Source organism: Dioscorea cayenensis, chromosome 9 (genome assembly GCF_009730915.1).
Source record: "Dioscorea cayenensis subsp. rotundata cultivar TDr96_F1 chromosome 9, TDr96_F1_v2_PseudoChromosome.rev07_lg8_w22 25.fasta, whole genome shotgun sequence".
Taxonomy (NCBI): Eukaryota; Viridiplantae; Streptophyta; class Magnoliopsida; order Dioscoreales; family Dioscoreaceae; genus Dioscorea; species Dioscorea cayenensis.
The window spans coordinates 12,355,848-12,380,724 of NC_052479.1; the positions used below are offsets into that span (position 1 = coordinate 12,355,848).

Consider the following 24,877-nt stretch of genomic DNA (forward strand, 5'->3'; position numbering starts at 1 on the left):
CAACTAAAATTCTTATTATGTCCCTTTTCTTTATTAAATCAGTTTTTTTAAGTAATTAAATTAGACCAATTCAACTTCCAACCAAACTCAATCAACATAGTTATATATTTCCACACTATATATTTTTCTAAATAATAATAATAATAATAATAATAATAGTAAATAATGTTTTCTTAATAATTTATTATTTTGTTTAAACAAATCCATAATATCATAAGTAATGCTATTTAAGTTGAATTGGTAGTCAGAATAACATGAATACCAAATTAGCATCCGTATCAATATCCATGTTATTCTTTATCTTTATCTTTTTTTTTTCTTATTTTTTAAATAAGATTCAATTTTTTTTTTTTATAATCTAATGATTCCAATCTCTTAGGCTGTGTTTGATTGGCAATATGGAAAATGACTGAAAAAAAATTTCATAGAAAATTTTTCCGTGGAAAAATTTTACATGGAAAATGAAAAAAATAGTTGTTTGATTGCCATTATTTTCTAGCTAGAAAATTAAAAAAAATTTATGAAAAATTCAGATTTTGTTGTTTGATTGCTCTTATTTTCCACGGAAAATGTAATATTTTCCATGGAAAAAACCTCATTTGTTGTTTGATTGCATCAATTTTCTCTGGAAAAAGTCACATTTTTCATGAAATTTTTTTTAAAACTTATTAAAATTATAAATAACGCTACGTGGAATTAAATTTTACTATCAAAACGTCGCGGGATCTGTTCACTTTATCTGGATAAATTTATTTAAAATATTTTCAAGTTATATAATTTATCTTTTTTTAAAAAAATTTAAAAGAAAAGAAAAAAAGTTTTCTTTTAAATTTTTAAAAGAAAAGTTATTTTAAATATTTCAATCACACGTTATCTTTTCACATAACTCCTTACGTTTTCCCCGAAAACTTTTCCAGGGTGGAAGTAGGAAAAATTTTCCACCGATTTGAGGGAAAATAGGGTCACGTGATAGAGTTTGTGGAAAAATTTTTTTTACAAACAAACAGCTTATTTAGCTGGAAAATAAGCCCGTGAAAAATTTTTCCATGAAAAAAAGGGCAATCAAACACAACCTTGATGCTTTATAATTTTTAAAATTTAAATATTTATCCTAAACTCTAAATCCTAATAACAAAAAATTTTAAACTCAAATATTATAAAATCTTATACCTAAAATTCAGAAAACCTAATCCCTAAATTTTAAGCCCTAAAAGGTAAACAATTTTAAGCCCTAAAAGGTAAACAATTTATCTACTGGGCCTGGATATCTCTCTCTCATCAAATAATTTTTTCCCACAAAAACAAAAAAAGCGCCATGGGATATATGGAATATAGCTTTTCAGAGCTTATACAATTCAATCCATGGTAAATCTCATGTTTATTCCTGGAATGACAAACACAAGTTCCCTTGTTTGGTTTTAAAATAATATTTTTTGGTTTAAAAAATTAAATATTAATTTATTATAATGAATAATTAATTATTACAAACTTACTCCATAATGGTAAGGTTTTAAAAATTTTTAGGATATTGGGGACTGATTAAAAAAACACTATACTTTACAAAATTTTGTGGAGTCTTATATTTGAAAAAATTGGGGACTAATTAAAAATTGTGGACTGATTAAAAAAAAAGAAGGAAATTTTTTTTTAAAAAAAAACTATGACGGTATAAAAAATATATTATTGCAAATTTTTATTTTCTTTTTAATTTTTAATTTTTGTGGGGGGTTAATTGAAAGAAAAAAAAATTTATACCAGTTTTTAAACTAAATAATGATTTTATCCTTTGATAAATAAGGAATTATATATATATCGTCTTCTCGAAGGAGAAGGGTTAGGGTTAGATATTAAAAAAAATTATATAATATTTTTAAATTCAATTAAAAAATACTAATTTTTTAATCCTCTGTTTAAAAAAATTATATACCAGTTTTTAAAAATTATATACTATTTTTAAACAAAATATTATTATTATTATGTTAATCAGGGAAAGGAAATTCATTATTTCTCTTTTCTTATTTTAAAAGAGTTGGATATTGTTTTGAAATCAAATAGTTTTACAAATGAAAATAGAGTTATTAATAATATTTAACAAAGTAATTAACTAAATTAATGGAGTAAGTAATAATATTTAACAAATAAATTAATTAAATTAATTAAGTTTCTAAACGAACTATAATGTTCGTGCCCTAGTTTCACTATACCGGGATTCACTGCGCTTCATCATCCGGCCGGCGTGCAAGCTTCCGGTTTCCGGCCATGGCGACGGCCATTGTTGGCGCGAAGGGGTGCTCTTTATCATCTGCCGCCGTGTATAGCGTCTCCCGTGGTCTGAGCAAGGTCGCCATCGACCCCGCCGCCCTCGAGAAGCTATCTCAGCAGAAGAATCAGCCTCCTAAGCCGGTCTCGGACACCGCCGTTGTCCAAGGATTCATCCTCACCTTCGAGGAGTCTCGCGCTGCCCTAGCTGTGCTCCTCAACAAATTCGTCGTCTCTGAATGTCATGTACGCCCGGTGATTCCCCTTTTGATCCAAAAAAGCTTTGATCTTGCTGCCGGGTTTGAAACAATCGATTTCGGCTCCTCACAAGCGTTTCTCGCCTCATTGTGCCGGTTGAATGAGAAGAGATGTGATGAGATCGGGGTCACTGGAGAGGAAATCGCTGTGCTTGAGAACTCCTGCGCTGCATCGATCGCGGTTTGTGCACTTTTAGATTGCTGTGCTTCTGCTCTGGTGAGGGTTTCTGATGCAGTGGCGGCTTTGTCCTCCGAGGCAGCGAGGGTGAATGTGGATCTTTTTGATTTGGCGGTCTCTGGCGATGGGTTTTCGATGAAGGATGAGACTGATGTAGCTGCGGACATGAAGGTTTTCCTTTCTGGATCAAAGCTTGCCGGAAAAGTTGATTCAGGGCCGTTTTCAGAGATCCCTGCGGTTCATGGGAGTTTAAGGGAAGCTGTTAGATTGCTACATGGAAGAACTCGAGTTGAGTTGAATGCTTCTGTTAAGAGTAAGAAGGTTATGGGATCTGGAATTCATGGGAAAGAGAAGGCTTATGTGGCTTCTGTGCTACCGTTGGCCATGGCTATTCAAAGTATGAGTGAGGCAAGCTATGGCCGGGCTGAATTGGTTGTTGCATCTGTTGTTGGTGAAGAATTACGGTCGAAGGTAGGGGAAGTGTTTCAGAAAGAATGCCGTTGCATTGATGCACTGAAATATGATTTCAATTCAATTACAACAGCAAGTTATAATTTTGCACTAGTTCTTCATCAAGTGTATGATCTGTTGGTTAAATTCAGGGAGATTCTTGCTTGGGAGGCAGCATTGGCTCTGTTTGCAATTGAAGTAGATGAGTCTGTGGAGAAACCAGCAGTAGTTCCATTGGAGAGCTCTAAGAGTGAAAAGAAAAGTGAAAAGAAAAAGAAGAAGACTTTGGGGAAGGGAACTTCTATAGTAAGACAGCTGCTTAAAGAGAGACTTTCACTTGAGGCAGATGCTTCACTTGAAAATGTGATGAATTTGGTACGAGTGGCACATGACCTTGCAGGATCATTTGATCCCAAGGACTCGGAACTCGACACCTTGATAAGAAAGTTAAAAGAGATTGTTGAGAGCAACGAAGGTAGAAGGCTCCCCAAAATTCCTAAGGTATGAACATATTATGATTCAGTTCTAATGTGCGAATGGATGACATTACATATTCTTAGATCTTGAAAATAAGGATAAAACAGTTAATAAGATCTTGAACATATTATGATGTATTTATGTAACATGTGTTGGGAATATAGACTGCTAGAGCTCAGGAATTAAAAATGAATTTGAAGATAAGATGACACGATCATATTTATAATAAAGTAGTGATAACAATTAATTAAGGAAGCAGATAGGTCATACAAACCTATAGTTTGTCAAAGGGACAAAATCTGCCAATTTCTCATTCCTTGATCCATCCTCAAGACCTTGTGTATCAACAGCCATTCTCCATGCATCGCCATCATTCCAAACAACAAATCAATAACAGGACCCCAATCGTCGTAGTTCTAATAGATATTATTGAGTGTACTGTGTTCTCCTAGAAAACACGCTAATTTCAACAAAAATAACATATAAAAAAAAATCTCAAGTACCTCAGCTTCTTTTCTAAGGAAATCAAGTCTATTCTGGAGATCTTCACGAGCCTTTTTTAACTTCAAGTCTTCAGTTTTACTGTGTTTCTGAAAACAAGATAAAGCTTTCAAGAGCATAATCAAGATATGGATGGAGTACAGAATTTTCAATTAGTATGTGATTAGTATGTGATTTGTTTAATAGTTTGCTTGCGTTGTAAGACTCTTTGTTGCTTTATGTTATTGCATTTCTTTTTATTAGGGCACGCGTGACTTTGGGAAAGAGCAAATGGCAATAAGAGAACGTGCATTTTCAGTTATTGTTGGTGTTTTTAAGAAGCATGGGGCAGTGGCACTTGACACCCCTGTCTTTGAGTTAAGAGAGACTCTTATGGGCAAATATGGAGAGGATTCAAAGTTGATATATGACCTTGCTGACCAGGTATGTTGCACTTTGTTATCATTGTACTGATATGAATGTGTTGAAAATATTTTTAATGCATCTTATTATTTCTGTAAATATGAATGATGCATTTTATGGTCGTTTATGTAAGTGATGCTTTGTTTTTTATATTTGTAAGTGGTGCTGGCTAGCATTGGATGCATTGTAGGCAGGGGTGCACAAACACCATTGGCCATTCATAGAGACATAGAGATAAGTGCATCCTTAGTGGTTTTGAGAAAAACAAGGACATGTGCTTGTGGGAGCAGGGGATGACAGTGAGACTCAAGTGTTTCAAGTTGTCAATGCCAAGTAATTCTTAAACAGTGAGAGTTAGTGAATATCTTTAACATAACATACATTAGAATAATGCCATCTCTATAACTTGATTTACATAATAGATTTTCAATGTATTGATAGTTATTATTAACTTGTTATCTTGACACCATTGAAGATTTATCATACTATATAAAAAAAACTCCAAGATATTATTAGATGTCTCATGTCAAAAATAATATATTTATCCCAAGAAAATTTGAATTTATTGATTTGCATTAATTTTTTCTTTCATTGTAAAGATTTATGATATTAAATGTCATGGAAGATCTATCATATCATAAATAAAAAAACAAAAATATTAATGGATGTCTCCTAGATCTATCACAACACAGATGAAAACCCAAGATATTAACAAATGTCACATATCAAAATCAATATATTCATAGGATAGATTTTCAATGTATTGATAGACAATTCTTTTTATTTATTTATTTTCAAAATCAATATATTCTGTAAATATGACCAGGTATGTAGCTTCTTCATGTACTACATATGATACATTTTATGGTCTAAATCTTGATTCATATTACTTAAGTTTTGATATTGTGGATAGTATGTCTTAATCTCAAATACATGGTTCTTATTGCTTTATGTATAAACCGATAACTTTGTAGATATGCTTGGAAATGTTGTTCTAAGAATTGATTCAAGGTCTTAAATAAATACATGGCTTTGGTTTTATATTGTCTTTTACATTTTTTTAATTATATTTCTCATTTTAAAGTTTATATTTTGCTTCTCAGGGTGGTGAACTTTGTTCATTAAGGTATGACCTCACTGTTCCCTTTGCCCGTTACTTGGCCATGAATAATATCAGTGCACTGAAGAGATACCAGATTGCTAAAGTCTATAGAAGAGATAATCCCTCTAAGGGAAGATATCGTGAGTTCTATCAATGTGACTTCGACATTGCCGGGCAATATGAGCTGATGGAACCTGATTTTGAAGTAGTAAGGGTTTTGACTGAATTGCTAAATGAGCTATCTATTGGTGATTATGAGGTATTTGCCCCGGTTAATACTTATTGTCTGCTGTATTATTTTGTTATTTACTTGACTTTATTTAGCAATCCTATGCTATTTTCTTGTGCATTAAATTAAAGTTGCTTTAGTTTAGGTGCTTGTCTGTGCCTAGTTTTTTAGTTAAGTGTAACAGTTCCTTTGTCATTCTTGCAGATTAAGTTAAATCATCGAAAGTTGTTAGATGGTATGTTGGAAATTTGTGGTATTCCATCAGAGAAATTCAGAACAGTTTGTTCAAGTATTGATAAATTGGATAAGCAGACATTTGAGCATGTAAAAAAGGAGTTGGTAAGATTCTAATGTTCTATAAATTGAAATGAGATGATTTTTCTGAAAACATGTATTAATTTATATATTCTTTCTCATTTAATTTTGATTGTATTGCAAGGTTGAGGATAAAGGCTTGACTTCAGAAATAGCCGAGAGAATTGGTGCTTTTGTGAAGAAAAGAGGGCCTCCTCTTGAAATTTTATCTGAATTGACAAGTGAGGGTAGTCAATTCTTGGGAAATAGCGAGGCTGTTGTTGCACTGGATGAGTTGAAGATTTTGTTTACAGCCCTTGACAAATCGAAGTGCCTAAATAAAGTGGTTTTTGACTTGAGCCTTGCAAGAGGCCTTGATTATTACACAGGAGTTATTTTTGAAGCAGTTTTCAAGGGCACGACACAGGTAAAATTACTTTTCAGTGACATCTGATAGAGGGTAAATGTATGGGTTTCTCACTCTTATTCTGTAGTATGCAAATATAAATGATTTATGTTTCCTCTCCTATTTTTCCCTTCTCAGACCATGCATTTCACTAAATACAGTAACAGATGGCGTTCCTACAAACAATAACATTTTTAGGGCAATTTATATTCTTAACTAATTTCTTTGTTTCCTAGGTTGGTTCCATTGCAGCCGGTGGACGTTATGATAATCTGGTTGGAATGTTCAGTGGAAAGGTAGTCCCTGCAGTTGGTGTCAGCCTGGGAATTGAGCGAGTGTTTACGATAATGGAGCAATTAGAAAAGGACCAAAACCAGGTATTATTGAATCTTCATAATATAAAGTGATGACAGTGTTGGTTATTTGTGTTACCACTGCTAAATTTTTATGACATTGAGATATATCAGTACTATGATATATGGCTGCTGTAAACAGTAACCTTTTACGTGAGATGCCTATGATATGTGACAATTTTGCAATTAGATACTGATTCTTTCCATATGATACCAGGTGATTCGAGCAACAGAAACACAAGTTTTGGTGGCGATTTTAGGGAAAGATCTTACTTTGGCTGCTGAGCTGGTCAGTGAACTGTGGGATGCGAAAATAAAAGCAGAATTCAGGTTGACAAAAAGAGTCATGAACCATATAACTCGTGCCAAACAATCTGGCATCCCTTGGATGGTGATCGTCGGGGAGTCAGAGTTACAGCAGGGTGTTGTCAAATTAAAAAACATTGAAGCCAGTGAAGAGGAAGTCGTTCGAAGAGACAAAATCGTTGAAGAACTGCAGAGAAGACTGGGCATAAACTGAAAGCCCTACCAGTCTACCACTCTAGTCCAGGCCTTAATGTCTGGCTTGCTGATATTTATTTATAGCTGTGAGCTCATCCACCAAAAATTTTAAAAAAGAATGATCAAAAGAAAGTTCAAAAAGAAAGATGTGCAATTTTGTAAGTTGATTTACAGGTTATCATGTATTGGATTTTCAATGAGAGTTATGTTATAATTTAAGTTCATTAGTATAAATTTCATTGGAGGTGAATTAGGTATTTAGGTTACATTTCTGTTTGAAAGTGTTTTATATTGTCACACTAGTTATAGAGGCAGACAAGGAGGGCTGGTTTTCTAAAACCAAAAAATTAATCTCACTTTTAGAACTGGTTTAAAGCAACCGGCTGCATTAAGTGTTTTAAATATTATAAAAAAATTAGCCAATTTCACTGTTTCAGGTTGGTGAGAACTCCATCCTCCCTCTCAGCCGATCTTGCAGTTCTATCTCGTCGATGGTGATGGTGACGACGGCGGTGATGGGAGTTTTGGTGAGGATCCTCTCTTTCTCGTATTCTCTTCTTAATTTTGTTTTGGGTTGAGTATGGTTGGAGAAAGAAATAGTTAGGGCATTTCTCTCCGGTGTTCTCCATTTTGGTTGTTCTACATCTGATGGCGATGGTGGAGTTGGGTTGGGGAGAGGAGTAGCTAGGGTATTGCTTGCTTTCTCTTGTTAAGATCCAAATCTACACAATTTCATGGCTATGTTATTTTTAGTTTTTTTGTTGCTAAATTAGGTTAAAATGCTATTAATTGGAGTGTTCTTGTGAGGTTGTGCTATGGATTTAAGTTTAGCATGTTGTATTATCTCACCTTTTGCTTTGATCATTGACTGGTGAAGGAGTTTCTGGCTTTGATCGATCATGGGGTATACTGAACTTTTTATTGGTCCTGCTGGTAGTGGCAAGGTGTTTGATTTTATTTTATTTAATTTTTTAATTTTATCTTGGGAAATTTGTAATCTTTGTAGTTTAGATGGATAAGGTGGCTGGTAAATTACTGGTTTTGTTGCAGTCAACTTATTGCTCTAGCTTGTATCAACACTGAAACTTTTCGGAGGACCATGCACATTGTGAATCTTTGATCCTGCTGAGCATTTTGATTATCCGGTTGCTATGGGTAATATTGTCTTCTGAGCATGTTCTTGGTGTTTTCCCCCTTGTTCTCCATATGTTTATATGAGTTTTATATGATATTCCGATGTTTGTGCAGATATAAGAGAACTTATTTCCTTGGATGATGTTATGGGGGAACTTGGTCTGGGCCCTAATGTTGGCCTTATTTATTGCATGGAGTATCCTATTAGTCTAATCTCTAATTTTTTTGGGTTAAATAATGTAAACGGTTATACATGGACTGTTCTAGTTGTATATTTTATCCTTCAGATATGAAACTTTAGCAATAATGTTTTTTTTTCCTTTACTCAGATTAATTATAGAGTTGGGTTGAAATCTTATTTTCATTATTGAGATTTTTGATAATTGGTGTAATTATAGATATTTGATTAGTTTGCATAGTTGTTTGTTACTTTGGATTCCTTACAGCATCTCCAGGCATCTTGAAGAGGATCTTGATGATTGGTTGGCAGAAAAATTGGATAACTATTTGGATGATGACCATCTTGTTTTTGATTGCCCAGGTTATTTTCATAATATTCTTGTGTTTTAGACATTTTATTACTTATGGACCTGTTATTGCATTGTGTTAATGACAATTGGGTGGAATTTTTCAGTGATCGCGTATAAAACTTCAAATGTCAGACTTTTAAGCGTGTAACTCCTTGTTATTGCATTCCACCTTCATGAATTTGACCCTTGATAGCTGAGAAATTGGAACTCTTAAGTTTCTTTAGGTGTAAATTCTCTCTCTAAATGATGGCCTTGCTTTGAAACAATGAGTACCATAATCATTTCCAGTAAAAGATATGAGGAAAATAAATTTATGCAAAAATCTTAATTCACTAAAATTGACTGACAATCTAGAGCATATACCTAAAGAAAATGAAATGATAAGAAAATCTGTCAGGAATAGTTGAAGCAACAAACTCAAATGATCGGGTTGACTATGAAATTGTAAGCAAGATAATATATTTTACTACTTTTTTGGTGAGAGATTATAAATACGAGATAATCTTGTAGCCACATCTCAATACTCTCAAATTGGAAATATTATAAATAGTAGTCTCACAGTAACTACTCAAAGCATTGCTCAGTCAATTCTCTCAAAATAAGGCAGGGATACTATATATACATGTGGCTTGTGAAAAGTTAATCATAATAGACTCATACACTAGCTTTAATTGGACTCAAGCACAAGCTCTAATCGGTCTTAAACCCTGGTCCTAATCCAACTCAAGATTACAATTGGGCTTCCAATATATTTTCAAGATCTTCATAGATTTACAAGTTGGGTTGACCTTTAAAATTCAAATCACATCAACCAATTTCGTGGCGAGAATGTTCTTTTGGCTTGATGGATGGGAAGGATTTGGATTACTTTGTTCAATTTATGTTTCCTTTTGACAATGCAGGACTGCCATTTTCAATTGCTGTTGCATTCCATACTCATATCGGAAATTCTGGGTATTTAGGGGAAAACGACAAGATATACAATATGGCATATTCAACACACACTTTATGTTGTCTTGTAAGGAATTTGTCTGAATCCAACTCATGAAATTTGCAGGATTAGGGTTTACCTGGATTACCATGCAAAGGGAAGTCCATTCTCAGGCTCATACCAGCAAAGGATGGTTGCAGAAGTGCATGATCCTACACAATTTGTGATGTCACCGTGAGTGCTGCAGGGATAATCACTTCATAGCCATTTTCAATTTTGTGCATGGTTTATCTCTTTTTCTGGCTGAAATTCAAATTATTAATTGATATAACTTTGCAATCTTAAACAAGATTTTTTTATTGGTTTTCTAAAGGAGTGACTATATTAACTCCTTGTGTCCAGTAACATCATCAGACGCCAAGAATACAAAAGGTCTGTCAAGAAGATATGACAGTTAATGTGAAGAAATATACTTTGCATACTTGCTTCTTCTTTCAGAATAACAAAATTTAAAGCTCATTACTGTTTTTCGTTATATATGTTATATATCCTTTTTTACAGTGAAGTTGTACTTGTCTTCATAACATTATTTCCTTTTGTGTAGCCGTTCATTTCTTATATTCTGGGTCAATTTTTATGTCCTCGTATCTTTAATTATCATAATGTTGTTAGTATGAAGAGTCAAGCATAAATTGGTTTTATTGTGCACTCATTTGGAATCACTCTCTTGTTAATGAAGTGCACCCAAGTGTCATGTATTGTTTTTCTAGTGAAATTTGCCTTTGCTTTCTTGTTGCAACTTATTATATTCATAATTGCTTCTGAAGGTCAGACTGCAGTAGCTTGATGTTTCTTAAAATCTGGGCTTTTGTGGTAAGAAAACTTAACCAAATCTGAGCCACTTGTAAGCTCCTATCAGCTTTGTCCATTTGGGTGTTTTTCAGCTTGTGGGATCAGTAAACTGTGAACTCTCACCTACTTCTTTTAATCTTTTTCATTCTTTGGTCCTATATCTCTTTGTTTCTAAGGTAAGATTTTGCAGTCCTCCTTCCCTCCATGTAGTATTGTAACAATACTTTTGATAGGTGGAGCCTTTTTTCCATCAAGTTGTACCCATGAAAAATACAATTCCAAGAGAAGAAGAGAATTTTTTTCTTAGTTTGAGTTGAGCATGAAAAAATCTCTAGATGGTTTGAATATTTCAAATAAAAATTAGAAGAAGGCAAGTGTTTAAATTAAGGTAATATAGCAAAAGATTTTTAGATGCATTCTATATATATACACACTCATATATATGTAGGCACTAGGCATAAATATAGTATTTGTGTTTCAGGTTTCACGAGTTTATATTGGGTACCCTTGTAGTATATATGTGTTTGTATTTTCGGTACCAAAGGAACAAATGCTAAACTTGTCCCAAAATTTCTCAGGTTTTAATTTTAAATCCTAAACCATCCCAAACTCCAGTAAGGGTTCTTAATCAGTCCTATTAGGGTTTGGGTAGACCCTGTATCCATCCATCAAACCTATGAAAATTTCCACCCCTAAATAAGATCCACGTCAAGGCATTAATTTGTGGGCTGCTGGTTCTCTATTGACCAAATGTCGTGTATGGAGCTGGAAGCAGAAGCATCCTTTTTATGTCTATCACCTTTTTTAAAATAAATTAACATTTAACTTTCATACTAGCATATTAGATTTTATTAAGATATGTGGTCTTCTTTGTTTTCCCTAATTTCTGTGGTCCTCAAGTGTATTAATAAGAATAGTAAACTGATTCTGCAATTTGATATGTGGCTGTGTTTGTAGCTTCTTAATTTGCACTGTAAAAGTTTCTTTATTTTGTTTTATTCTTATTGCATATTTACTGTTTTAATTGAGAGCCCATGGTACTTTTTACCAAGAATATTTATTTTCTGTGCCAACCAATGCAACAGGAATTTGCTTTTGATGCCACTGGAAGAAAGACTCAAAAAATGGTTTTGTGAGGTACTGGCCACTTACACATTATCTTGTACATGTATGTACACTGTCATAAACTAATAATTTGAAGTATTGGAATTCTACTTGTGAATGTTAGTTGATTTAATAAATTTTACTTGATTAATAAGTATTTTCCCTGCAATGGGTTTAATGTAATTGTTTTATTTACTGCCACATTTATTTTAATGAACTGTTACCATCCCTTTCAATAATCCTCTAAAAGCACATGCGCACGTGCACTGGCAGCGCCGCCGCCGCCACCACCACCACCACCACCATCGCCATCATGCACACACTCAATCACCACATCATCTTCATGCACAATCAGCAGCACCTCCACAACCACCATCCTCATCACGCGCGTGCTCTTACACAACCTTTTTTGCAATCATCATTACCAAACATCCAGATATGATTTTTTAACTATGTCATGCACTTGCAGGGCCCCTCAAATTAATCGATTTAATGCATGTATGCATCTTGCTCCCAATGAATCGATAAATGAAGTTTTAAAGGTGATTCAGTAGTATGCTGATTTGGTTCAAGGATTGTGGATTACAAAAAAGTTCTTTGCTATTCAAGGAGGAGCAGGCTCGTGTTAGGGACTATTTCCTCTTTTTGCTAAGTAAGAATCACATAGTGCCCTCCAGTAAAATCACTGGAACAAAATTTGGTGAAGTTTCCTATTTGAAAGAAATGATGAGTCAATTAGCAGTTAAAGGTCCCACAAATGATTGGAAACTCAAAGATGCTCCTGATAGTTCCTTTATTGAAAGATTTCCAAATATTGTAAAGGAGCAAAGAACGTGCTTGGTCATGTCATGAGATGCATTTCTTGGATCTTTCTGCTCCTGTTGGGAAAGACAAAGTTCTGATGACTAAGAGTTCTCTAGATTCTTCAGGTGGAGTATCACGGGTTGCAAATAGAAGTAATGATGTCTCAGCAAGTGCTAGAACAAATGCCCTGTCAATTGAAACCTGGGAATGTCTTCCTAAAGTTGTTCAACAAATTTTACGTAGTCAGAAGGTTTCTAGGTAATTTGAAATTTACCTACTCTTATATACAAATATTTGATTCTTTCGGTAGCTGTTTTTGTTACAAATTCTCTGAATTGATTACTTTTGTTTCTTTAGGCATCTTTCATTTATAAGGGCATGTGGTATGGTCAAATTAATTTATATTTGTGGTAGTTTGGTATATGACTTGATTGCTACCTTTTCCTCTTTCTTCAGACATATAACGACAACATTACCTTTTTTCTAGAGGAAACTGTGATTGACTGTTAGTTCATATCCAATATTTAATTTCATTTGTTATATCCCATGTTCTGTATAACTTTTGGTTAAGTAGGGAAAGATTTAAATTCTCATGTTCTACCTGCCCCATTTATCAAATGAAAACAATTTTTTTCATGTCTCATCACTGAGTCTCAATCAAAACATGTTTATACTTGAATTCATATTGTTGGAACAAAGATTATTGTTTGTTAATTTCTCTGCATATTATTCTTGAGTCATCTTGCTTAGTGTCTTGTGACTTAGTCGATTCTGAAGCTTGCTCAATTTGTCTCCCAGCCCAAAGGCGATAGTTCAGGGCGTAAGGGAACTTGCTGAAAGTCCTACTTGCTAAGCCAAAAAATGATCGTCAATATATATAGCTGTATCTGATGCTGCAGTTTATGCTGTCAAGGCATCTTTTTCTGAACTCCAAGTGGTTTTAAATCAAGTAGCAATTAACATTCATGGGGTATATATTGCAAAGTTTGTGTAATTCTTCAATTGATCCATTGAGGTATGAGTAGTAAATTACATTTCTTTCAGTTTCAAAAATCACTATCTTTTTGGTAATGACATGAGATATCCTTCCAAGCAGAGATGTCGTTATTGAACTATTCTGCCACAAGGAACCACAAGCAAAGTTAAAAAAACAGGAAGTATAGCAGGCTGCTCAGATTCGCCTCAAAAGGGATATCACTGAAAATGAATTTTCTAGTGGAAAAGCTGGAAATGTTTTTCTTTAGTTTTATTTATTTAGTTGCCGTCACATGCATATTTCATATGCCATGCCAATGTGAATTAGTCAGCTAACTGATCTGATGCCAGAGATAAATTCACTTTTCTAACTTGATTATGGCCTCTTCCTAATGAATATCATATGCCATGCCAATGTGAATTAGTCAGCTAACTATCTGGTTTGTCATTAATTCATATGCCATGCCAATGTGAATTAGTCAGCTAACTGTCCTCCTTAAAATATCATTAATTTAAAACATGCGATTGCCTTCTTCTAGGATGGTCTTTATCATATACAGCTCCAATGTGGTCATGATCATTCTTAAAATGTCCAGGTGGTTTCAGGTAAAATTAAAGGGGTATTGCGCTGCTGTTGTTTGTATCATTTGTCAAATGAAGATTTAGGAACTAAACCAATCATTAAGATCACTTTTGCTGGAGGCCTTTATTGTGTGGTGGATCTAGGGTTTCTCAAGCTCTAGATCCACTGTAATTTGAGAGCATTACCATTATTGTCCTTAAATAAATGTTATTTGATTTAACTGTAGTTCTTGTCTGTTTGCCAAAAGTGACCAAATTTTGCTGTATTCATATCATTTAGTCATCGAACAACAAAAGTGACCAAAACATCCATGCACTATAAGTCTATAACTTTTATTTGCCAACAGATGCAAAATAATTGGTGCTTGGTGCTGTTAGAATAAGGCTATATAGAATATAGAGAGAATGAAGAGATGAAGAGAGGAAGAATCATCTTCATGTTGTGATGTATACAAGTATATATAGACACAAGAAGTAAAAGGCTAAAATGGGCTATATAGTAATGGGCTCTTTAACACCCCCTTCAAACTCAAGGTGGATTAGGATGATCTGAGACACAGAGTTTGAGAAGATGGAATCGATGTTGTTCTCGAGTTTGGGCCTTGGTGAAGAAATCAGCAACTTGAGACTCAGACGGCACATACTGAAGAGCAATGGTCGATTGCTGACAATGTGAACGTGTGAAAAATGCATCAACACCAATATACTTGGTTAATTCATGCTTCACGGGGTCATTGGCAATCTGTATAGCACCAGTGTTGTCACAAAGAAGAGGAGTGGGAGTATCACATGAGACACCAAATTCAGCCAGCAACCAACGAAGCCATACAATTTCAGATGTGGTAGTAGCAAGTGCCCGAAGTTCTGCCTTAGTGCTAGAACGTGACACTGTAGTTTGTTTTTTTGACTTCCATGCAAGAAGAGAAGTGCCAAGAAATATGCAATAACCAGTGATGGACCGGCGATCAACAGGGTCACTCGCCCAAGTGGAATCCGAGTAAGCGTGAAGCTGAAGCGGACTAGAATGAGCATAAAACAGACGTCGTGATGCTGTCCCCCTTAGATAACGCAACACGCGAAGTAAATGGCCATAGTGGACGGAAGTAGGAGTACTAACGAACTGGCTCAGCACATGAACAACATGAGCAATATCCGGCCTGGTAACGGTAAGATAGACAAGGCTGCCCACAATATGACGATAACGAGAAGGATCCTCTAGTGGTGTGCCATCCGTAGGTCGAAGCTGAACATGAAGCTCCATAGGTGTGGCGGCAGTCCGTGAATCAGTAAGGCCAGAGCGTATAATGAGGTCCTGAATATATCGATGTTGAGAAAGATAGTAACCATCATCTGTAGAAGTCACCTCAATCCCCAGAAAATAGCTGAGAGGTCCTAAATCAGACATCATAAACTGCTGGCTGAGACGTTGCTTCACAAAAACAATATACTCCATATCATCACCAGTAATCAACATATCATCAACATAAAGCAAAAGCAAAGTGCGACCACGCTGAGAGGTATGGATGAATAATGCAGGATCATGATCACTGGGCAAGAAACCAGCTGCACGCACCACAGAACTAAATCGCTCAAACCAAGCACGTGGAGCTTGCTTGAGACCATAGAGAGCTCGACGAAGGCGACAAACATAACCTTTAGATGTCTCAATGCCAGGGGGTGGGTGCATGTATACCTCCTCGTGTAAATCACCGTGAAGAAAAGCATTCTTCACATCCATCTGAGAGATAGTCCAAGAGCGAACAGCAGCCACAGCAATCAGAGTGCGAACTGTAGTCAGATGAGCCACAGGAGCAAAAGTCTCATCATAATCACGACCATGTGCCTGCTGAAAACCACGAGCCACGAGGCGAGCCTTATAGCGTTCCACTGAACCATCAGACTTTGTCTTGACCTTGTACACCCACTTGCATGTAATTGGAGTGGCGTGAGCAGGTAGAGGAACAAGATCCCAAGTGCCCGCTCTTTTCCGAATCGAAAGCTCCTCGGACATAGCCAATCGCCACTCATGGATACTGGGCTGCCTCGATAAGTGCTTTGGGCTCTTATACCATACCAAAGAATAGGAAAAACCATATCTCGTCAGTGCGTAAATAGTACTATGATCACAAAGGTCATACCGAGACGTTGAGGCAGGTAAAAGACCATCAGACGCTGCATCAGTGGTATTGGCCGGAGTATCGGAAGGAACAGGAATAGGGAGTTGAGGATCTTGGGGAACTTTAGGCCTACGACGATAGTGAAAAGGAAAGGTGTCAGGAGATGAGGATGACGGTATAGCGGAAGATGGAGCTGAAGGTGGAACAAGAGATGAAGAAGGAACAACAGGAGACTCTATAGTAGGAACTAAGTCCAAAGGAGAAAGTCGAAGAAACGAATTAGACTCTGGGAAAGGAGAGGAAAAAGGAGGTCGAGTAGCTAAAGAGTAGAAATAAGGACGACTTTCGTCAAAAGTGACATCACGAGATATGAGAATGCGACGAGCAGAAGGGTCATAGCAACGATAACCCTTATGTTCAAGACTATACCCAAGAAAGACACACTCAATCGATTGAGCTGTTAACTTAGTACGTTCACGAGGTGCAAGTAAGACATAACAGACACAACCAAAGACCCGAAGATGATTATAACGAGGAGGAGAGCCAAACAAGATTTCTCCAGGACATTTACCCTGAAGAGAAGATGATGGTTGCATGTTAATGAGATAAACTGCTATGGAAACTGCCTCAGCCCATAAATGAGCAGGAACAAAAGACGAAATTAGGAGAGTCCGAGCAGTCTCAATCATGTGACGATGTTTACGTTCAGCGATCCCATTCTGCTGATGAGCACCAGGACAAGAAAGTTGAGGAAGAGTATCCTCAGATGAGAGAAATTGACGAAAAATAGTAGACAGATACTCTCCCCCAGTAATCGGAATGAAAAAAATATGAATGGCGTGAGAAAAGCGAGTGTGAACCATGCTAGCAAATGACTGATAGATGGATAACAATTGAGATCGATGTTTCATGAAGTAGACCCAGGTATATCTAGAGTAATCATCAATGAAAATGACATAATACTTGTGACCACTTTTAGAAGTAAAAAGCGCAGGACCCCAAACATCAAAATGAACTAAATCAAAAAGACGACTAGACTTAGAGATGCTTGCAGAATATGGCAGATGTACTTGCTTGCCATGCTTACAACCCGAACAATGAAAACCAACAGGAGTAGAAAGAATCCCTTGATGTGAGACAGAACAAGAAGTTCCATCAGCGGTCTGAATATACATACCTTTAGGAGCAGGTTTGCAGGATGAAAGCTGAGAATCATCGGAGGTCATGTGAAAAGAAGCCCCTGAGTCTAAGACCCAAGAGGAAGTAGTAGTACCTGAGGCTGACATTGAGGCAACGGATCCAGATGTACGGACGTGAGGATCAGAAGAAGCTCCAGGAGCAACTCCGCGATGAGATCCAGAAGAGCGCCTGATCCGAAACTCAGCAAGCTGCTCAGGATGCAACTTGAAGCAGTGCTGAGCACGATGACCTGTCTTCTTGCAATGGGTGCAGATGATAGAGTCTACAGAAGGACCCTTAATCACCGTAGGCCGATGAGAAGCTGCCAAAACAGTGTGTGAGGTCACTGGGGTAGTAGCAAGAGCACGAAGACGTGTCTCCTCAGCAATCAAGGCGGCAAGCACTTCAGCAAAGGTCGGAAGAGGATTACGTCCAAGAAGCTGAACGCGTACGGGCTCAAACTCGGAGCGGAGGCGCATCACAAACTGAAACATGAGGTTTTATTGCTCATGTTTTTCTTTTGCAGCACAATTCTTGCAACCAGAGCATCCCTTTGGCACCATAGCATCCAATTGACCAGATACACGAGTGAATACCGTGTAGAATTCCTCCACTGATAGATCCTGTTGTTGAAGACTATGCAGGTTTTGTAGTAGGGAGAACCGGAGTGCCTCACTGGTGTGTAGATAACGCTGTTGAAGATAGTCCCAAATTTCTTTTGCTGATAAATGATCAATAAAGCTCATCCTGATGGAAACATCAGTACTCATGCACAAGATAGCCATGACACGATCATCGGCAACCCGCCAAGCCTTGACACCAGCTGCAGCAGTCGTCGCCTCATCAGGAGGATCGTCAAGTAGATGAGAGGCTAGACCAATTGATCGCAAAAGCATGCGTACCGAAAATGCCCACTCACGATAATTTTGACCGTTAAGTCTAATGTCGATGTGAGGAAGAGCACCACTGCCAATAACCGGGTCAGAGGACTAAACTGGGATCGACATTTTTTTTTTAAACACTGCGCACCATTATCAGATACATCAGCATGCTGTCACATCAGATGTCGATCATGCACATCATCGTGCGATGTCATCGTATGTCGGTGTTGTGCACATCAGCGTGTTGTCAGCGTATGTCGATCGCATACATCAGCGTGCGTTGTCAGCGTATGTCGATACTATGCATATCGCATCGCATCGCATAGTCGATGCTATGCACATCACTGTCTGCATCGTATGTGATCATGCGCATCATCATCGTTTGTCATCGTATGTCATCTGCATATCGCATCGCGTATGCGTGCTTTGAGGAAGGAGAAGAGGGCCGGCGGCAACTTGAGGAAGGAGAAGACCGGCGGCGACTTGAGAAAGAAGGTCGGCGTCTTGAGGGTGGCCGACAACTTTAGGATGGGAAAATACCGACGACTTGATGGAGGCCGGCGGAGATGACCGGAGAAGATGATGATGACCGGCGAAGATGACCGGAGTTAAAATTTCTAAACCCTCTCTGATACCATGTTAGAATAAGGCTATATAGAATATAGAGAGAATGAAGAGATGAAGAGATGAAGAGAGGAAGAATCATCTTCATGTTGTGATGTATACAAGTATATATGGACACAAGAAGTAAAAGGCTAAAATGGGCTATATAGTAATGGGCTCTTTAACAGGTGCTACACCTGTGTACCCATAATCTTGTGTGAACCAGCTTAAAGCGTTCGTGTTATTTTTGCCTTATTTAAAAGCATTTATTCACTGCAATGCATGCCCAGCAGCAGGATTGGGCATACACTGTAAACATGCATGTATATATATATATATATAGAGAGAGAGAGAGAGAGAGAGAGAGAGAGTCCATCTTTGTTTCTTTTTCGGCTTGATGTTGAATCTTGATTGTTAAAAACTTTGGTGGCGAGGGTTTTGTGAGTCCTTCTTTTCGAAACTTGGTGAAATACTTTTCTTACTCTCTTTGTGTGATGTAGATTAAATTGGCCAAACCACTTAAAAGTTATATTTCTTTTTTTTTTCGCTCAATCTATATAATATGTGATTTTATCACTATTTCTTTTGCATGCATAGATCAAGATCAGTAGTGTGGATCTATTGTCCTTCACCGCTTTTTGTCTTGATTATTATTGTTGAAGAGGCAAGGGTTTTATGCGTCTCTTGTACTCTTCTCCAAACGTGACTGGCCTTACCCCGTGTAGATATATTTATTTACATTATTATCCTTTTATGTTTTGAGTTTCCAATTCATTTTTCTTCAATTGAATTTCTGTAATATGTTTAATCCTCTATTAGATTAGGTTAGATCTTGTGGTTCTCAAGGTTTCTTATTGGCAATGTAATATGATTTTAAAACTAGTAAGCTTACTAATGTCCAGGGGTGTAAATGGTATATTTGTTGACATACCCAAGAAGCCTTGAATTGCTAGTTGTCACATTCTCTTAAAAACAGAAATCCTCATGGATTTATGCTGTTGTGTTTTCCATATTCATAGATTAAAATGTGGGGATTAATTTGGATATGAAGTCTTTTAAAGATGGTTTCTCATTGGATATTATCCATCCGTAAAGATTTGTTGATGCTTCTTGAAATCAACTGTTATTCTAAGGTTTCTCATTGGTGTTCCTTATCTTTCATTCTTTTGTATAAACCTCAGGTCGTGGAAGCTGGAGAAAAAATTCCTGCTAGCGTGCTAGTGACAGGGGCCACCAAGAAAAAGCCTCCCATAGGCACAGTAAGTTCTGATCTTCCCAGTGTGATTCTAGTGGACTTTTAAACAGCCTTCTGCGTAATATTTAGTGAACTTTGAGTTATATAAGTTGTAAAATTCTCAACTGATATTTTGTAGGGGTGACTAAGTTAAAAATGAAGAAATAATCTTCCATCTAAAAATAAAATCATGATGGTAAATATGCTGCTAGCTTGCATGTTTATAAGATACTCTCATTATAGACACAGAAATCCTATTGTGAGAATGACAATAATGAATTTATACTTATTTACCAAAATGTAGAAGAGAAACTAATGATTTACAATTCTATTTAATCATTTAGTTTGTCTGTTCTGTGATGCAGACTTTGAAGCTCACTCTGACTTAAGTTTAGGCCTCCTCAAATTGCTGTTGGGCAGCATTTGTTGCTGCTAAATTTCTGAAATTTGACCTCACTTCTTAACAAAGTATTAGGCATGAGTTTGAGACTACCCATCTATACTAAAAGGCATTGCAGTTATTTCTTAATTTTGATTCACAAGTATATGTTCAAGTGCAAGGTTCTCTATTTAGAGTAGGTCTCATTTGGTTTTTGTTTACTACACTTGGACATAACTTTTCTAGCATTCTGGAAATGTAAATAAGGCGCTTGTTTTTCTTTGAATTTTTATCTGAAATATATTGATGATAATCCATGAGAATGTTTGGATATGAGGCAGTTCTGTTTTGGTTCTTCAAAATATGAGTTTCTAGTATTGTTAGGTTGAGGTCTGCAAAATATGATATCCAAGTGGACGGTCCATGATACTTGTTTGTTTGGTTGAATAGTGGGATTGGGACTTTGGTTGGGATTTTGGGCTTTGGAAGAGACAGACATGTGGGGCAGCTCCAATCTTGCAATCAAGAGTATAGAACGAAGAAATTAACAATAAATGCTCAAATTAGTGCTTAAAATTAGAAGAATAATACACTCGTAAAAGCCTCAAATGCCTCAAAATCTGTAGTAATAAAAAGAAACGACAATGAAACACAGAAGAGGAAAGCAACTTAGAGATTCTCACGAAGGGAAGCATAGAACACAAAATCCAAACTAAAATATGAACAGAGCCTATTTATTTTCATAAACAAAAAGAACCAGAACACCCAAATATTCAACCAAGAACCACGAAAACAACACAAGAACATAGAAAAACTCAAATAAACAAGAAGATATTGACCAGATATATAGGAACTCAATCTTGCACTCAAGAGTACAGAACAAAGAATGAACAAGAATCAAAATAGTGCTTAAATTAGAAGAACAACACACTAAGAAAAACTCCAAACACCTCAAATTAAATCACTAGAAATAAAAGAAACAACCAAGAAACAAAAATATTAAGTTTGGTGTTCTTCTTTTTTTAAATTAATTATTGAAAAAAAGCACTGTGCTACTTGAGTTGCAATCTTTAGCCGCTGGCAACTTTTTTTCAGAGTTTGGTGCTTCTTATACCTTGTAATTACACATCTCTACTTTCTTTGGAGATTGTGAATCTTTAATATTTAGTTTTTATTTTATTCAAGCTGTGATTTATCTCTTTTCTTCAGTATATATATATATATAGATGTTTGTGTGCGCGTGAGTGCACAAGTATGTTTCATTTATAAGTATTCTCTGTCCAAAGTTAGTAGAAACCCACCACCTCGGAATCTAAATCTAGTATTACCAACTATATCATTTTAACATTTTAAGTCTATATAATTGTTTTTGGTTCAGTTCTTAGTCTTTCTAATATCATTTTTGTAAGCATGTCAGAGTACTGTAATTTAGCGGCATTTTTTACTATAGCGGCGTTTAGTAAAAACGCCGCTAAAAACCCATTATGAGAAAGGAAATCCAACAAAATCTTGCTAAAATTTGAGTTTTTATTGGAAAATGTAGACTTAAGAAATGATATGAACTATATCTGCATCATCCAGTCTCAAGATTCGTGAAATATAATTTAATCATGTCTTTGCTTGCAAATTTGATTACCGAGAACTTTCTAAGTTAATGACCTTGTGTATTCCAGATATGGATTGAGATGTAGAATACTTTCTTGCCAAATTTTATCCTTTGTAATACCACGCGATGGTTTGTCCACTCTCCGAAAGGAGCTAACCATATCACCCAAAAGGCCTTCCTTCCCAATTCAAAGCCTTACTATTACTGTGGAAACCAGGTAAATTATTTTTTATTTTTTATTTTTTATGGATTTACTTTTCATTTTAATGCATCCTTTATCTGAATACCATGTTAATGCCATATTGTATGACAATAGATGAATATGAAATATAAAAGTCTTTTTGTTGTGTATCGAGAATGAGATCAGCTGAAGCAATTGTGTGTGCTTTCCAAAGGAACCCTTTTGCATACTATGAAGTTCTTGAGATTGTAGCTCAATGAGAATTTGTTGATTTCCCATGAATATAAAATTCATCTGGTTTAGTGATGATGAGTCCCTATGCCTTCTCTCAAAATGGTTAATTTTTCAAGAACCTAGACTTAACATCTCTTAGAAACTATTCCATTTTCTTGAAAAGTAAATCATGTTGAACATGAACTTCCCTCCTAATTTTTCCCATGTCTTTGCAATCTAGCAGTGAGAGATTTTTTTCTTTTAATGCTTTTGATCTACAATTCAATTACGTTCATCTTCTTCTTGTAGGATTTAAACCTGGCATATCAAAACTTGGCAGAATTGTACCATGAGTTCTTTGGAATGTTTGCAATAGTCCAACTTATCGGATCATGGTCATTGGCCTTGATTATTTGTGCTCTTTTAGATCATATTTCAAACAAGGTAAGTTTCAGGAAATTAATTTTAGAGAATGTTAAATTATGCGTGAGGATCTTTTAAGCGTAGTGCTAATTTATTGCACTACTATAAGTTTGGTTTTTAGTTTTATCCTATCACTATTATATAGACTAACACTGATTTGTATGTAGTTCAGGAACAAAATTGCATGTTCACCCATTTTTAAACTAGCTATAATAATTCCATTAGTTTCTTAATCTCTTATAACATTGTGAACATCCTAAATACAATTTTATATCATTTCCAGATAACAACAATTGCACCTAAAATTAGTGGGGTGCAAGAAGCATTGCCAAAGGCTATTGGACTATTTCCTTTTGATGGTGGTGTAGCAACTAAGAGTCCGTGTTATGTTTAAAATTTTGAAGAATTTGAAGAAACATTAATCAATATGAAGCTGCTGAATTGCCTATTGTAATAACTAAGAATTCATGGTTTCTTTATGTATATGCTTTTCATTTTTATTCTTTTTAACATTTAACTGACAATAATATCACTGCTTATACAAATCTAGCAGGTTGTTCATCATTGAAGTTTAGCTTTAAGTGCTGAAGTAAAAGGAAAAGTTTGCTAATGCAGATTGATTCATCAATATTATCCAAGTCTTGCTAACAATACTTGTGATTGGCAATAAGGTTAGACACAATGTGCTTTAATGTTATGTAGGCAAGAATTACCGTCAAGTTACCACATATGTTTGACCCCTTGAATTTACCCCAGGTGTTTCACCTAAATGTCGGTGAGCATATTGTGGTTTAACAAGCTTCAACAAGTTTTTACTAATCAATGATGTTTTGGGAAAATTTGAGAAACTCACAACTGGCCATATAATGGTTAATTCAAACAAAGTATTATGTAATGCAGAAGGGAATTTATTTTCAAACTTAGAAACCATTCTTCCGCAGTATACAAAACACAAATTTCCTATGATTATTCATCATGTTAATTTTGTTTTAACTGATTTTGGCATGGCTTGTGTCAACAGGCTGTATAACTATATTGTGTTTGGTATAATATTCTTTTCAGTAAGTTGAATCACATCTTGTTATTCACTTATCACATTGATGCAGGCTGCCACAGAAGTATTCATGAACAGTTGACCTAGGGGAATGAAAACCGAACTTAAAACAGAAGCTCTTCATAATCTCATGGAAATAGGAAGTGCAATATACTTTATGGGCCGTCTGGATATTGTATTGGTGAGATAACCTTTTTGTGAATTTTGCCATGCATAATCAACCTAGTGTGTTTTTTATTTTTTTTTTAAATCTTTTTATATCAAGGATTATATACGCAAATGTCAGATAAAGTGGTTATTTCCTATCTTTTAGTGAGGCCAAATGATACCTGGTTTGACATTTGTTGTGTGGAGTTAAAATTGATGCTATTTTTTAGTCCAATATTTGTTTTAGTAAGCATGGTTTTTCCAATGAAACTGATCTTTTATTGTGCTTCCCCTTGATTTATGTCTTCATTCAGATCATATTTATGCTAATATCAAACAATCGACGGAGGGAGAGTGACACAACACAATTCATTCAGACGTCACCATGGTTAGGGTTTATTTTTGGAAGTGACGGACAAACGAAACAAGTTCATGGAGCTGAATGGGAGTCCTATAGTTCATTGACTTCGAACTGCAACTGCTAAAAATTGTATCCAACCCTACATGCCCAAATCCATCATCCTTTCTCACCGTGTCAA

The 24,877-nt window shown here is 35.8% G+C and overlaps 1 protein-coding gene, 2 long non-coding RNA genes and 1 pseudogene across 6 annotated transcripts; all 4 read left to right on the forward strand.

Annotated features, from left to right (window-relative positions):
* Nucleotides 1-2,188: 2,188 nt before the first annotated feature.
* On the forward strand, nucleotides 2,189-7,633 carry LOC120269285 (histidine--tRNA ligase, cytoplasmic-like). Its single transcript, XM_039276621.1, has 7 exons — nucleotides 2,189-3,645; nucleotides 4,366-4,545; nucleotides 5,628-5,885; nucleotides 6,060-6,194; nucleotides 6,295-6,576; nucleotides 6,792-6,932; nucleotides 7,126-7,633. Exons 1-7 carry the CDS (start codon nucleotides 2,260-2,262, stop codon nucleotides 7,426-7,428), a joined length of 2,685 nt encoding a protein of 894 aa, XP_039132555.1. The 5' UTR covers nucleotides 2,189-2,259; the 3' UTR covers nucleotides 7,429-7,633.
* A 315-nt stretch (nucleotides 7,634-7,948) lies between these two features.
* On the forward strand, nucleotides 7,949-10,121 carry LOC120269286 (annotated as a pseudogene).
* A 100-nt stretch (nucleotides 10,122-10,221) lies between these two features.
* LOC120269288 lies at nucleotides 10,222-13,972 on the forward strand. Of its 3 annotated transcripts, none has more exons than XR_005539127.1 (6): nucleotides 10,222-10,238; nucleotides 10,378-10,436; nucleotides 11,942-11,993; nucleotides 12,430-13,022; nucleotides 13,563-13,779; nucleotides 13,861-13,972. It is a non-coding gene; the product is annotated as an uncharacterized LOC120269288 (long non-coding RNA). The 3 variants fall into 3 exon arrangements; XR_005539126.1 differs by having other exon boundaries at nucleotides 10,235-10,289; XR_005539125.1 differs by having other exon boundaries at nucleotides 10,229-10,436.
* Nucleotides 13,973-20,277: 6,305 nt separating this feature from the next.
* Nucleotides 20,278-24,787, forward strand: LOC120269287. 2 transcript variants are annotated; one of them, XR_005539123.1, is made up of 6 exons: nucleotides 20,278-20,360; nucleotides 22,388-22,537; nucleotides 23,024-23,158; nucleotides 23,691-23,808; nucleotides 24,244-24,372; nucleotides 24,653-24,787. It is a non-coding gene; the product is annotated as an uncharacterized LOC120269287 (long non-coding RNA). The 2 variants fall into 2 exon arrangements; XR_005539124.1 differs by lacking the exon at nucleotides 23,691-23,808.
* The last annotated feature ends 90 nt before the right edge of the window (nucleotides 24,788-24,877 follow it).